The sequence below is a fragment of the Python bivittatus genome, unplaced genomic scaffold, assembly GCF_059951505.1.
Source record: "Python bivittatus isolate LINGU-HERP-01145 unplaced genomic scaffold, Pbiv_v1 ctg000410_np1212, whole genome shotgun sequence".
Taxonomy (NCBI): domain Eukaryota; kingdom Metazoa; phylum Chordata; class Lepidosauria; order Squamata; family Pythonidae; genus Python; species Python bivittatus.
Genome location: NW_028277067.1, coordinates 1,794,301 through 1,808,546, shown reverse-complemented (window position 1 = coordinate 1,808,546; position 14,246 = coordinate 1,794,301). Strand labels below are relative to the sequence as shown.

General features: G+C 42.2%; 1 protein-coding gene across 2 annotated transcripts in view; it reads right to left on the bottom strand.

Moving 5' to 3' along the window:
* ITGA2B (integrin subunit alpha 2b) overlaps positions 1–14,246 on the bottom strand; it is a 42,579-nt gene that overhangs the window by 20,949 nt on the left and 7,384 nt on the right. For both annotated transcript variants that reach the window (XM_007423454.3, XM_025163556.2), the window contains exons 4-12: positions 14,046–14,208; positions 12,076–12,125; positions 11,088–11,133; positions 9,818–9,952; positions 8,530–8,577; positions 8,106–8,149; positions 7,207–7,266; positions 6,635–6,687; positions 1,182–1,393 (exon numbers count right to left, since the gene is read on the bottom strand). In XM_007423454.3, the coding sequence (XP_007423516.4) occupies positions 1,182–1,393; positions 6,635–6,687; positions 7,207–7,266; positions 8,106–8,149; positions 8,530–8,577; positions 9,818–9,952; positions 11,088–11,133; positions 12,076–12,125; positions 14,046–14,208 (811 nt within the window). The remainder of the gene's footprint in view (positions 1–1,181; positions 1,394–6,634; positions 6,688–7,206; positions 7,267–8,105; positions 8,150–8,529; positions 8,578–9,817; positions 9,953–11,087; positions 11,134–12,075; positions 12,126–14,045; positions 14,209–14,246) is intronic.

The window sequence follows — 14,246 nt, the reverse complement described above, 5'->3', positions numbered from 1 at the left end:
GCAGGCCTAGGATGCTTTTGGTGTCCCTTTTCATACACTCCTTTTGGTCATAACCCAAGTTAAATAAAGTAAAACAACAATAACAGATTGGTGTCACAAAGGTAGCCAAATCTCACTTTTATTTAGGATTTCTCTCCATTTCTTTTCCTTTTTTAAATATAGACAATTAACACTGACTTCCAGGTTTCTCATTGTTCTCAGGAGGCAAAGAGGGGGCAAGGGGTTGATCCATCATTCCTCTGTTACACTAGTTCAGCCTTTCACTAGACCAGCAAATAAAGTTAAAGTACTTATGGAACAGCCAACTAAATAGCTTGTGCCATTGCACAATTCTGATAGCTCACTAGTATGCCCAATGTGTCTAGCTCTTTAGGGAGATACAGCAGAATAGCAACAGATGGGGAGGACCAGTGATCAGAACACCTCTCTGATCCCACCCACTACTGGTCACTTGAGTTTACTTCAGATGTGGCAAAGCTTAACAGTTTTTACACACCTTGTAGCTATCATTGGACACTCTAATTTAAGAGGAAAACATTATTTTAACCCCGGCACAGTGAATGATGCCATAAGTCTGTCTCACCCAAGGGCTAGGGACTAGATGAAGGCAAAATCATAAGGACATGGCAAAAAAAAAAAAAAAAAATGTTGCCAGGGCATGGCACTGGCCAAAGTCTATGGATTGGGGCAGGTTACAAAAACTGTAAATAAATACAATAAATAAATGTTTGTGCCATGGTTAGGGGAAAGTGGGGAGATGACAAGGCCAACTTCAAGCATCAGGAGGACAGAATATTAAACTGAATGCTCTTTGGGCATCCCCCAAATTTAGGTTTTAGGATACTAATAGGTATGGATACTAATAGGATAGGGAAAGGGTACTGCAGATGACTAAAGTTACTTCCAGGTGGATCTTTTAATAGGATCTCAGCAATGAGAGCAGGATCTCTGTGGTGAAGGAAGCAGCTTCTTCACAACGTCAAATGCATACTTATTACCTTCTAAACTATTCCAAGACCAGGGACCAGTGTTTAAAACAGTTAGGCTCCACCATGATGAACCCTGGTTCATGTGATGATACAGTAGTCTCTCCTTCAAGAGTGGGAGGTAGCTGAGCGGAGATATAACATTGGGATTTTTCAGACTCCCTTCCTCCCCATTTCTCATCCACTCCTTCCTACCAATGTATCCATCCTGGTCTATATCACCCAAAGGAGCAATAGCCATGCCGAAACGGCCATAGACATCTGTGCCTGTCAGTGTCTGCCAAGGAGTGCTGTAAGGGTGTGGTCTCCTTTGCTGCAGATATAAGTAAACTCTTCCCACTTCATAGAGTTTTCCAGCCGAGCGGCGTTCCATGAAAAGAGGTGCACCCACCAGAATGTCATCTTTCCTGGGACACAGAGAAACAAAGGTTATAAATGGCACAGTCTCCAGTTCAACCAAAGCAAATACAGTATAACATTTCTTTCAATGTAACAATAACCTGTTTAACACTGAGAGCTCAAGTTATAGTGGATTTGCAGAAATCTGACTGTGGGCTTTTCAAGAGGCATCTGGCTAGCCATAATACGAACCAGGATGCTGGTTCAGGCAGGCCTTAAGGTTGTTCCAGCAGGGCTCTCCTACATACTAAAGCAGGTTACATCAGGGTTTTTCCCACCGCCACAGACAGATTATCTGAATTTCTTCCAAAAAAGAAATAAACAATGTGCAGAGAAGCATCGTTATCTGTCAGATTCACAGAGCCCGCATATCACTGAAACACACCTAAGAAGTGTAGTACTTACTACTGGAAACTGCACCTACATAAATGATACTAGGAGAACATGACCAAGAATAAACATGTGCTTTGGAGTGGTAAGTGAAGCTGTGAATGGACTGTTACTTCTCAAGTAACATCTGTTCTGCTACTTCCCTTTCAGACCTTTCCCCACAACTGACATCATTCACTTATGTGGGCATTCCTGAGAATCTAGGCAATGGTTCTTCTCTAGTGTTCCCATCCAGCCTCTTATTTGAAAATGCTAATTTGTTTTGAGATCAGGGAAGGTGATCTTGCTTTGAAGGAGATTGTGGCAATAATCAATACCTGTAAGAACTGGCATAACAATGTTGTTTTGTAGTCAGTAAACGCGGTGGCGCAGCGGCTTAATGACGCTGAAAGTTGCCGGCCAGAAATGGTCGACGCTTCAGCGGTTCGAGTCCAGCCTTCGCATTAAACAGGGTGAGCTCCTGTTTCCTCCCAACAGTTTGAAAACTCACATGAGTAGATAAATGGGTACTCTCACTCCGGTGGGAGGAAAAATGCTGGCGGCGCCTTGCAAAAGGAGTCAGGAGCAGTTGCCGGTAAGCGCGAAACCGCGCTTGCCCGAAAAGGGCGCAAAGCAACGGAAACTCCGCCTCCTGCGCTCGCCAGCTGGGCTCTGCTCTAGGAAGGAGGCTCTGGCAAACCACTTCCGAAAAACAATTGCTTTGAAAACTGCAAGGACTCGTCCAAGCAGTCACTGCAGGGTCAGCAATGACTGAGCGCAGACAAAAAAAAAAAAGTCAGTAAAGACCAAGCAGTAAGATCAATAGCAGGTGTGTCCTTATAGACTATTCTGCCTCTCCTGTGCTATCTGCTGCCACCTCAATACGATCATTCTCAAATCAAGCCACTCCTGTTTTCATTTTAAATTAAATTGATACTTCCTGGTGCAACAAGACAAAGAAGCACTTTTCTTCTGTGCTTATGAATAGCGTTTGTGTGTATACGTGTGTGCCTTAGAACTAGTCTTGACTGCTGACAACTACATGAACAAGCCTTGCCACTTTTTTGGCAACATTTTCAGGAGGGGTTTGCCATTGCCTTCTTCTTCCTAGGGCTGAGAGAGAGTGACTGGCCCAAGGTCACCCAACTGGCCTTGTGCCTAAGTCATTAATAGAATTCACAGTCCCCAATTTCTAACCGAGTACCTCTAATCACTCCACCAAAGTGGCTCTCTATGAATGTATTAAGGCATCCCAAATCAATCTCATATATCCTCCAGATGTGTTGTACTATAAATTTTATCATAACCTGGAGCTGAGAATGATAAGAAATGTAAGATACAGCACAGCACATCTGGAGGATGTAAAATGATTCACCATTTTTGCTGCTGTCATTAATCTTTAATTCCATAGCAACAAGGAAATAGCTATCTTCTAAATTATTATTAATGTGTGTTTGAAGAAAATTGGGCCCAAATGACAAATATTTTACAATGTGGAAGATAAAAGCTAAATGATTGTAAAAGTAACTCTTGGATCCAGGCTTAATCATGAATATAATTGATTTCAAAGAGCTTGATTAAATCTTAATTCAGTCTAATGGAAACTATTATAACAGCTCATGGACCAGCAAAGCTAGGCAAAACCATATTACAATAAAATTCTTAGACTGCAGTTCTGCCACTCTTTTGCAGTTGTGCTCTACTCCTTTCTTGTTGTTAATTGTTGCAGAATCACACTTTAGGGCATGTACCCTTGAGTGATAAATATAATAGGCAAGATTACAATCCACTCCTAATGTGTTGGATGTGGCCACAAATACTTTGACACCCTTGTATTTTTTTTTTTAGTATGAAACCCATAGAATATTGATAACAACAACAACAGAACACCATAACAGCTCAAAGTGTAAAACTATAATTAGAATTCAATTTGTAGCAGTTTATACAAAGCTGATATTGGCAGCCCCCTTTCGGCAGTCTCCAAAGCTCTTTTTGAATGCAATTTCTGCAAATCAGTACCACAATTTTCTGCCTTTTTGAGGTGGGAAATACATGTAAACTGTAATATAAACCCTAAGTACCCCCTGAAAGAGAGAGAGATGAAGGACAAAAATCTCAGCTATTCAACCATACATTTCACAGTACCCAATTATGCATCTGTACCCTGGTGCCTCTGCCCAGAAGAGTCAGTGTGGCTCCCAACCACCAAAGGCTGCCCACCTCTGGCCTAAACCATTGCCTGCATAAAGAGGGAAGCTTGTATGACAGTTAATCCTTTTTCCCACTGTTTGGCTGTTGAAAATCAACCCTTCGTTGCTCCTGAAGCTTGTATGAACAGCAAATACAAAATTCTCTGGAGCAGTGTTTCTCAACCTTGGCAACTTGAAGATGTGTGGACTTCAATTCCCAGAATTCCCCAGCCAGCATGGGGAATGGGTAGGGGAGAGGCTAGGGGAGATTTTCAGCAACAAGCTGGCAGGATGAGCTTAATCCTTCTCCCCTTCTCCCTCTTTTTCTTATCTTACTTTTGAGCCACATAAGTTCTCATGGTTGTTTGGGGGCTTCCTGCTTGTTTGTTTGCTTGCTTGCTTTTTTAAAAAAGGGAATGGAGTATACTGGGAATTCCAAGCACAGAATCTAAATATGCCTTAAGAAATAAAAAGCTTTGAGTTTTTGGGGTGAAGCCAGATAGTGCTTCCATCTGGAGTATGGGGCAGATTGTTTATAACCTCCCTCTCTACTGTTACCAACTTCTTCCATCTCTTTCTTTCCTTAAAAAAAAGCAATTACGGGAAAAAAGGCAGAATTGCTGTTGCATGATGCCTTTTGACTTGTGCTACTAGGAGTACCATGATTCCCTTTGCCAAAATTTTAGCAACAGCCAGCTGACAACAGAGGGCAGCAGATTCCCAAAATGGGCACCTGAATCTCTGGTTGGCAAAAGGAAACCCTGAAAGAAAAATAGAGGAAGCAAGTTGGTTCATAGATAATTTCAGAGCAAAAGAGTATGTAAACTTTCTCGTTAACCTAGCATTTGTGTGTAGCTGCAGCTTAGGGATAAAGTATAAGGACTTGCACTCAGTGCTCCTCCAAATATCCACTCAGAAAGTAGATGAGGGAGGAGCAATGAAGGGGTCACTGTCAGCCCCTGGTTTGCATCAGCAGGCCAGGACTGAGAGAGAGAGAACAAGGGCAGCTGGCCAGGTCTATGGTGGCTGCTAAGTGTAGCTTCAGGGCCCCAGAAGCAAATTCTGTTTTATTCCTGTAGTCAAGAGGATTCTATGATTTAAATGAGCTTCAAATTAAAACATTCCAGGTGCTCAAAGATTTCTTTATAATCAGATAACAAATTCCTTGGGTTTTTGTTCTAGTTTATCAGGACTGTAGAAGCAATTATTAATAATGGAATGGTGGATGGTAGGAAGAAAAGGAATTATTTTGGATGCTTTGTGATGGAAATAACTACTTCTTGCCACATGAGCCATTAAGATCAATGTCCCACATTACCTAGCTGCCAAATGGACTAAGTAAAAAAAAAAAAAAAAAAATTCAAGGATTTAGGGCCTTTCTCCTCTCCTACCTACCCACAGCAGAGAGATGTCTTTTTTGCTATGATTATCAGATGGTGTCTTGACTGGCTGATGGCACTGAGAAGGGTTTGCGGAGGACAGCCTTCCCTAGACTGGAAATAAGGACACTGACTGCAAGCCACAACACAGGTGGTTAGGATTGGTAATGGGGATGGGATATTCTACATTGGTTACTCATCTGCTGCCTCACAGATGGGTGGGAAGCATTTTAACCAAGCTGTAGGGGAGAAAATGGCTTGGATGGCTGCTCTCTTGCCTGCCCTTTAGGATATGAAGCTAAACATGTGGTTTTTGTTACAGACCAGGATTTAACTGCTGTTACAATCTAGAAAGTTGTCTCTATCCACTTTTTTCCCCTCTTTTCTTTTCTTTTTCTTATCTTTCCTTTGATTCTTTATACTTTTACTGTATTAAAAAAATTTAATAATAAAAAAAAGAAACTGTTTCCATCCTTCCCACTGAATTAGTCCATAATTTGGCACAGTGAACCCAGGCTCGCATTTAGAATTGAATTCTAATTGTCCCCCTTTCAATGTGTTGGATATAACTTCCATCATAGCCATCCAGTACAGTCAACTGGCTATTTAGTAGGGATGGTGGAAGGAGTGGGATGCCATGTCTGGAGGGCATCAGAACAGGAAGGACTGAATAAGGACCGCAACTGTTCAAAGGCTTGGACAAAATCGGGATGAAGCAATGAAGAGCTTCCTGGCAAATCCCACGCTCTTGCCATCCCCCTCTGTTCTTCAACCCATGGGTTGAATGCTAATCTTGGGCTATATGGTCTTATCCACCCTTTTGAGACAGCCATAGGATCTGGCAGTAGGTATCTTTTGTTGTTTATTTGAAAAGTAGAAATAATGAAAAAGGCATCTGTGACTGTGCAGCTAACTCCTTGGCTGTAAAATATTTTTTTTAAAGGAATGAGAAAAAAATAAAAGATGGTGTCATCAGCAGCATCAGCCCTTGTTGGCTAGGCTTGCCTATATCCATCAAAGCTTTAATACTTTATAGGCTTCTCTAGGTGATCACACAGGGCCTCCATTATCTGTGGTCCCTGGATTTCCACTCTTATATCTAGTTCTACCCAAAGTATTGCCACTGATGCTCCTGAACCTACTCCTTGAGTCCCTGCTTTAGAACAGTCTTTGTATTAAGCCCTCACAAAGTAGGATGATGGAAGTCCCTAATTTCAGACAGGAGTTTGGTGGATTTAATGGCTGCCCACCCACCAAGCTGTATCAGATCCAAATCAAATGTTGGCTGCTTTGCCCCCTCCTTTAGCCTTACCCATCTCCATTGATATCAGCAACTGCCACTGTATGCCCAAAATATGATGCCACCTGCAAAAGGAAAAATCATGGGACATCATGGGAAACTTATTATGCATTGATACGCTGATAGCCTGCCTTCCTATCAAACAAATGGCCACATGGGAATTACTTCCTGTTGGGGGGCATTGGCCAATTCCCAGTCCTACTAGGCCAGTGACTTTCTGGAAACATTTAAGAGCCATGAAGAGCAAGGGCTCAAATTTACTTGTCCAGGAATCCCACTTGCCTTCTTAGGCTTTATGAAAAAGAAAAATGCTTCCAGTGAACCAAGGCATGAGTGAAACCAGCAATACTTAAAAATATGAGGGAGGGCGTATTTATTATCTAAATCCCCTGGCTCTCCCCCACTCTGTCCAGCTCGGGAAAGAGTATAAGGCTGTGCTCCCCAGCATCATGCTTTCCAGATAGGATTACAAGAGGAAGAATTCTCAGGTAGCAACATTTCCAACCTATCTGGAAGGAACTAGCTAGAGAAATTTGTTGATGGGTCAGAAGTGGAGAAAACCATGTGAGTGAAAGATTTTTTACCTGCTCACTGGAGAGACTCCAAAGAATTTGGAACCTAGGGCTACTGGTAAGAATTTCCACCTAAGATAAGAAATGGGGGCAAAGAGTCGAGTAGATTAAAGCTCTGTCCTCTCAAAGGGATCCAGCTATTTATATTTTCCAAGAAACCAGAATATACAAGGAAAGCATACATTTCTATATCCAACAGTGTTCACAGGACAGTATGAAAACCAGTGTCCTTCTAGATATTGCTTAGCCAACATTTCCATATCTCTGTCCATTGGTTATGCTGGCTTGGTAGATGGGAACTGGAGTCCAAGAGATTACCTAGCCCTGCCATCAAAAATGTAGCACAGCACCACCCAGGGGTTAGAAAAAGAACAGATGGAGCTCCAAATCAATAGGGCATTTTGGGAACAGAAAGCCCATATTGTAAGGCTGAGATTCCGAATGGACAAACATCCTCCATGGTAGTCATTCTGGGCAAATCCCCATAGAAAAGTGTCAAACATGCTCACTGGCCCAAAACAGGTGGGAATACTTGCTATTTGATTGTCACTGTTTCTTATGAACCCAGACTTGTTTTCAGTGCAGTGATAAAAAAATAATAATAAAGGCCTCTTCATTAATAGCTACTGCTCAATCCTACAATAAATGGAACAGGAACATATACAAAATGCTTCAGTGCATACATGGAAAGGAGGTCATAATCTGTGCCATTGTTCAGGCCTACAACCCAGTGCCAAGGTCCAGATTCAGAGTATGTAAATTGACCCTAAAGAGGCTCTCTAAAAAGGCTGCTAAGTGTCCCTTTACATAAGAATTTGTTTTTGTTTGGCTTGCACTTTCTTCTGTGAAAGAGACAAAACAGGCCCTCTGTCCCTCCCTTCATAGTTCTCCTGCTCATATCTTGTACTCACCCCTCCTTGTGTTAGGCTCTTGTTAGGAATGCCCACTACACATTCTGCAAACAGAAGAGTATCTCAGAGGTTGCAAAACACCTGGCAGGCTAAGTTGTCCATGTTCTAGGCATGGAATTCCGGCTGAATCCTGGTGCCTACTAAATTCCTGATCTTTGGGTGGGGAGATTAAGACTAGAGAGGCTTAACAGCTTAATTAGATATTAAACAGATACTCTTAAAAGCTTGGGTGCTCTTGGCTAATGCTACAGGCAAACAACTGATGTGAATGTTATAATATTCATTTCAAATTCCTGCCAAAAAGGATCAAGTAGGCCAAGTTAAATTTAGCTAAACAACAAAATAGTCGGGAAGCAAGTCTCTTGCCAAGTCTGTTGACCCCAATCTACTCCATCCCAGAGAAAAAAGAAACTCCTTCTGTTACCTGGTGATGATGAGTCTTCATTAAACTCCCCCGAAGCCACAGAATACCCTGCGTGGAAGGAAGGATTTGGTGATTTGTGGACCTCAGCATGAAGTACCTATCCCCTGAATCCCAGGGCAAGGCTATCAAAATATATCTTCCCTGGGGAATCAAACAGGATGACAGTTATCACATCTGCAAGCATTGCAAGTTGTTTTGGACAGGTTTGACCATCTCAGTATCAGGTAATTTTTATTTTGCACACCTCTGCATGTGTTTCTACATAGCCTTTATCTGAAACCATCCTGGTCTCCAGGTTCCACTCCCATAGAACCACAACTTCAGCTGCCCCAGCTGAGGACTGTCCCTTGCTTAAGGCATACCTATAGCATGCATTCATCCAAATAAGAGCAAACATCAAGAATGTGGCTTTGAGTGCAGAATTCTCCATCTTGAGAATTTCAGCTTCTGTACTAACCTTTCCTGACCTGTGCCACTACACGGGAAGGGTGGCATATAACTCTTCTGAATGAATGAATAATTTTAAAGATCCTAATAGCTAAGAAGACATTTCAAATAATATGGGAGCAGCATATGATAATATTTCTGAGACTAAAGAGATCATTTCTCAGGAGGGGGAACAGTTGAGCAGTTAGGCCTAGGAAAAGCAGACTATAGAACATTATTTTGAATGAGCACAGTTATTGCTGTTTACTAAAAATTTAAGATCTTTTACCAATGGTTGCTGCATGTTAAGCAGCTGGCAAAGTCAGGGCCAAAAGTGAGGTGTGATGTGCTTTTCTCTCTTTTTTGCCCCTTCTTTCTATCTCTTTTTCTCTTTTCCCGGCCAGTCAGGGTATTGCAAGGAGATGGATTTGGCACAGGGTTGAGCTGACTACTCATAGAAGCCATTTGAACAGGAGTGTCCACGGCAGGAGTCCAAAAAGTCAAGATGGTGGCCATGATTGTGCAATTGAAGTGCCACCCCTTTGTTTACATGCTTCTGTAGGCCTTCTGTTGCATGGTCACACCTACCATCTTGACTTTTTTTTAAAATCCTACCGCCATGCAGAGACCCCTGGTTTAGAATTAGGTCAAGGGCCACCTCTAGTATGAAGATGGTTGATGGCCCACTCCTGGCAGATCAGCAATGAGCACAAAGGGCAAAAGAGGTGCCTCAAAAAAGAGGAACACTTGCTAAATTTGTTAGGGCCAACTCCTGGGAATTCCTGAACTCATCTGGTATGTTCCACCTTGACCCTTCTGTATGCATCCAGACTCTACTGAAGAGAAAGAATTGCCAACTCACCCCGGTATCCATCATCATATTCCAGCTCTAAATAATTCCATGTTACCAGCTCTGAGTTCACATGCCACAACAAGGTAGAAGAAGAGTGAGGATATTTTGCTTCAACCTCTGACAGGGCAACTGAATAGATCAGACCTAAAGGAAGCCAAAGCACACATTTCTCTATAATGGCAGCAGAACCCTAACTGGACAAGGCTAGATGGGAGACTGCAGGTCCCCATCTACACAAGTGTTTCTCAACCTGAGCAGCTTTAAGATGTGTGGATTTCAACTCCCAGAACTGCTGGCTGGGGAATTCTGGGAGTTGAAGTCCACATATCTTAAAGTTGCTCAAGTAGAGAAACAGTGATCTACACAGTGCTTCCTCTCCTGTCCACCTTGGGTGGTAAAAGAATCATCATCACCTGAAGAACTGAGCAGAGCTTCCTCTGTAATGGGTCTCCTGGTTCTCCCTGCTTCACCTATTTTCTCATAAGGTAGACAATATAATCTAGCAACCAAAGGCCATGTATATATTTCCTTTCCTGTTTCTGCCCTCACTGCACCTTTAAGAATAGAACAGCCATGATGGATCTGAACAAAAAGCCTTTCTAATCTAGCATTTTGTTCCCACAGTAGCCAACAAGATGCCTGCAGCAAGTCCACAAACAGGACATAAGTACAATTAGCCCCATCCTCCTCTCAGAAACTTGCTTACTGTCTCTGATACTGGGCAAATAATAATAATATAGACACTGACTGTCATCCTTCATGAATGCTGTCCAAATTAGAGGTCTATAGTTCTATATTCAGCTCCCCTTCCATAATTCATGAAGGAGTTCTTCCTTCTGCCTGGCCTGAATTTCCCATTTTCCAGTTTTTGGTTTAGCCTTATGTCTAAGACAGCATTTCTCAGCCTTGGCCGCTTGAAAATGTGTGGACTTCAGCATGGCTGGAGGATTCTGGGAGTTGAAGTCCACACATTTTCAAGCAGCCAAGGCTGAGAAATGCTGGTCTAAGATTATGAGTTTAGTTTACCAATTTCACACAGTATATTATATTATTATTGTGGTCTCTTATCCCCTTACTTGTTCTTCTTCCTAAGCTAAACAGACCAAGGTATAACATTTCCCCATAGAGGGCGCTGCTCCAATTCCTTGTCTATTTTTCTTGCTGTTTTCTGCAACTTCTCCAGATCTGCAATATCCTTTTTGAAATGAGTAGCAAGAACAGGGCACACTATCTTGAGGGCAACAGTTTTCTTGGTGCTCATAACAGTTGACACATTTACCTGTGAAGTAATATCCACCTGGTGCCCCAAGCATCAGCGTCCCAGACTGCGGGGAGAAGACAAGAACATCAGGAAAAGAAATACAGGCTTCAAGCCACAATCAGAGAATACTAGAACATCTGGTATGTCAATTTCACACTCATTTTTGTTCATTATCTTCCTGAATTTTGCAAAAAGAAGTGTGAAAAAGACATGGTTGGATTTTGGTTCACTGTATCGTTTATACTCAGTCATTATGATTTATAAACCATGGCTTAATGGCTGAGTGTATGAACAATTGTGCTTATTCAAAAATAAATATATGTTAGCATGATGAGTCAACCCAGCTCTTATATGCCAGTTTCTGCCTGCCTGTTTAGGTCTTTGCAAGAAAGATTCATGTACAACACCAGTATTTCCAGCATTTAGTGGGTAGACATTTCTAGAAAAGGCATAGAGTTGTTTGGTCCCTGAGGCAGAAGCTGGCTATACATGCATGGGAGCGGATGCATATTGCTCAGTTACACACCCCCATCGGACATAGAGATATCTGTAAGAAGCAACAATGGTGTCAAAATGACACATGTATCATGATGCAATTGTGTAAATGATGTAATTACATACTTACACCTGATGCAAGCAAGTCACATCCTTTGTGTCATGGTGCACATGTTGTCAGTTGCCCCTCTCCCTCAGTGACCAAGAAGCACAAAGGGAATTACATACATCCATTGCTAGGAAAACCAATTTTCATTCCTCACATCTCCCTATCAACTTTTTCAGGAGGCTGGAACACATATGACAGTGTGTTTGCTCTACAATAATCAGCTGAGTCAAAGTCTCTTGCCTCCCCAGATCCCCAGAAACACGATAAGAATCTAAGTTTGTACAAGGTTATTGGGAACTTCCTCCATCCCTTCTAGAGGTAACCATGCTAGTCAGCCACTTGGAGTTTGCAGAATGGCTGTCCCTCTCAGTGCCTCTTGCATGCTTCACCTACAAAGCTCACCTGAGAGATGGTGAAGCTGAATCCAGTTTCACAGTAACGCTTGTCATTTGCTTATGAAAGGAAACAGAGGAGAAAAGGTCAACAGTCATGTGAGGTTAGGGAGCCTTCCTAGAGAGAGATCCAGATGCTCCTCCCTAACCCACCTTTCAAGTTTACCGGTTCTATTGGCAGCCTAGGCCAGCCGTCCAATTGGTGCTCCGACCGCCAAGGGCAGATTTCATTTTTTTTCTCCTCAGAATTTTGGTGCTCTCGTTATCTTAGGGCCTGAGCTGACTGCCTGGTTCATCTATATATGTTGGGGTCTTTTGACGGTAATAAACACTGATAGTTTGCCTATAACTGACAGGCCATTTCTGCAGGCAGGATTGTAGCCTTCATGGCAGCAGGTCAGGAAATTCAGAGGCAAATGTTGTCCTGTATGAATCCTTATTTTATAGCCATTGGGATTTGCTGCCTAAATATTTAATGCATGTTTTAGTACAATAATTAATTAAACATTTTGCTTCTCTATTCTACATTATTTAACTATTCTTTCCTTTGGTTTTGCTTTGACAAACTTCATGGTCAGTGACAATTTGGATATATATTTTTTTAATTATTATCCAAAGGGGTGCAAAGGACTCAGTGATGGAGTTTTATGTTGTTTATCTACTGCTCTTCCCCTCCTTCCCTCCCTCCCTCCCACCACATACCTTAGCCTGACAGGAAAATCTCCCCACCCCCCGTCCTCATTTCAGTAAAAATATAGTAAAAATGACATCGCTGAAGATTTGCTGCATTTATCACAAAAGTGGCTACATGAGGAAGGCCTCTCCAGTCTGCCTTTGGAAAGGTCTTAGCCTGGAAAGCCAGGCTGAGGTAGCACCATTCAGACCTTTTGGGGGGCAGGATAGAGCCTGCTGCTGTCACAATTCTATTGTATTAATTATGTGTGTTGATTTGCGTATGTGATACAACAGAGAGAAGCATTTATTTTCCTTGCCTCAATATCCTATCCCTACATCATCTTAAATATTATGCCTCCCCCTCCAGGGATTTTTTGCCTGCCCTCCCATCCCAAGTGGGACTTCCCTAACAGGGCCACTTCTCTGAAGATCAGGATGCAACTCTCAAGCATGCAAGAGTGCCACTTGGCATAGGGAGAATGCATTTCTCCTGTCACGTTTGAGTGGCCATAGTCATAAGCTCTCCCAAACATCAGCAAATAAGAGCCAGAGACTTTTAGGCAAGGCTGACCTCTAATGTGTTTCTTTCAGAAAATACACACTAAAAATGAATTGTATCATACATACTTGCATATAAGCCCATCTGTGGAGAAGCAGACCCTCAATTTTTCAAAATACCATGAAAAATGCACCATCCATGTGGCTTACCTGAGGGCTGTGCATTTTTCATGGTATTTTGGTTAACAATTTGAGGGCCCACTTCTCCATGGATGGCTTATCTGCAAGTATATACAGGATATATGGGTACCTTCAAAAAGCTGAGGGAAAAACCTACTGTATATACCTGCAGATAAGCCCATCCCCAGATAATCCAAACCCAATTTTTGGGTGCATTTTGGAACCTAAAATTCTCATCTTATCCATGAGTATATATGTTAATCATCAGTGTTTCTGAGAAAGCTTGTGTGATACAATTCAGGCAGCCTATTTGTGAATCATTTATGTGGCACAGCATTACTGGGTCAATTTGCATAACCAGGCATGAAGCTTGAAGAAATTTGGGGACCAAAAGAGCAAAGGTACCCCTAAGGCATCTCTATAACCTACTGGTTGGTTGTAGTCCCAACACATGGGAAGATTACTAGGCCATGGAAGGTTTTAGGCAGGGCATCTTCCTTTAGATAGTCACCTTCCTCCATTCCTCACCATGTACCTACAATACTCACTTGCATTGTATTTTTTTAAATAGTATTTTATTGAGATTTTAAGATTTACACTTGTATTGTATTGTACATACAAACTCACTTGAGTTTGATTTGTGAAGAGAGTGCATTTTAATCTGACGGCATGGAGAGTATTCAAAGAAGTTCTGATGGTCTCCTGTGGCCAAAAAACAGCTGCCCACCGGAGTCTTGGTGGCCTCTTCCTCATCTTCCATAGCATTCCAGTGTTGCAGTGGGGCACAGGCCTGACAGGTTGAAAGGAGGGAGAGGATATGTTGTAGCA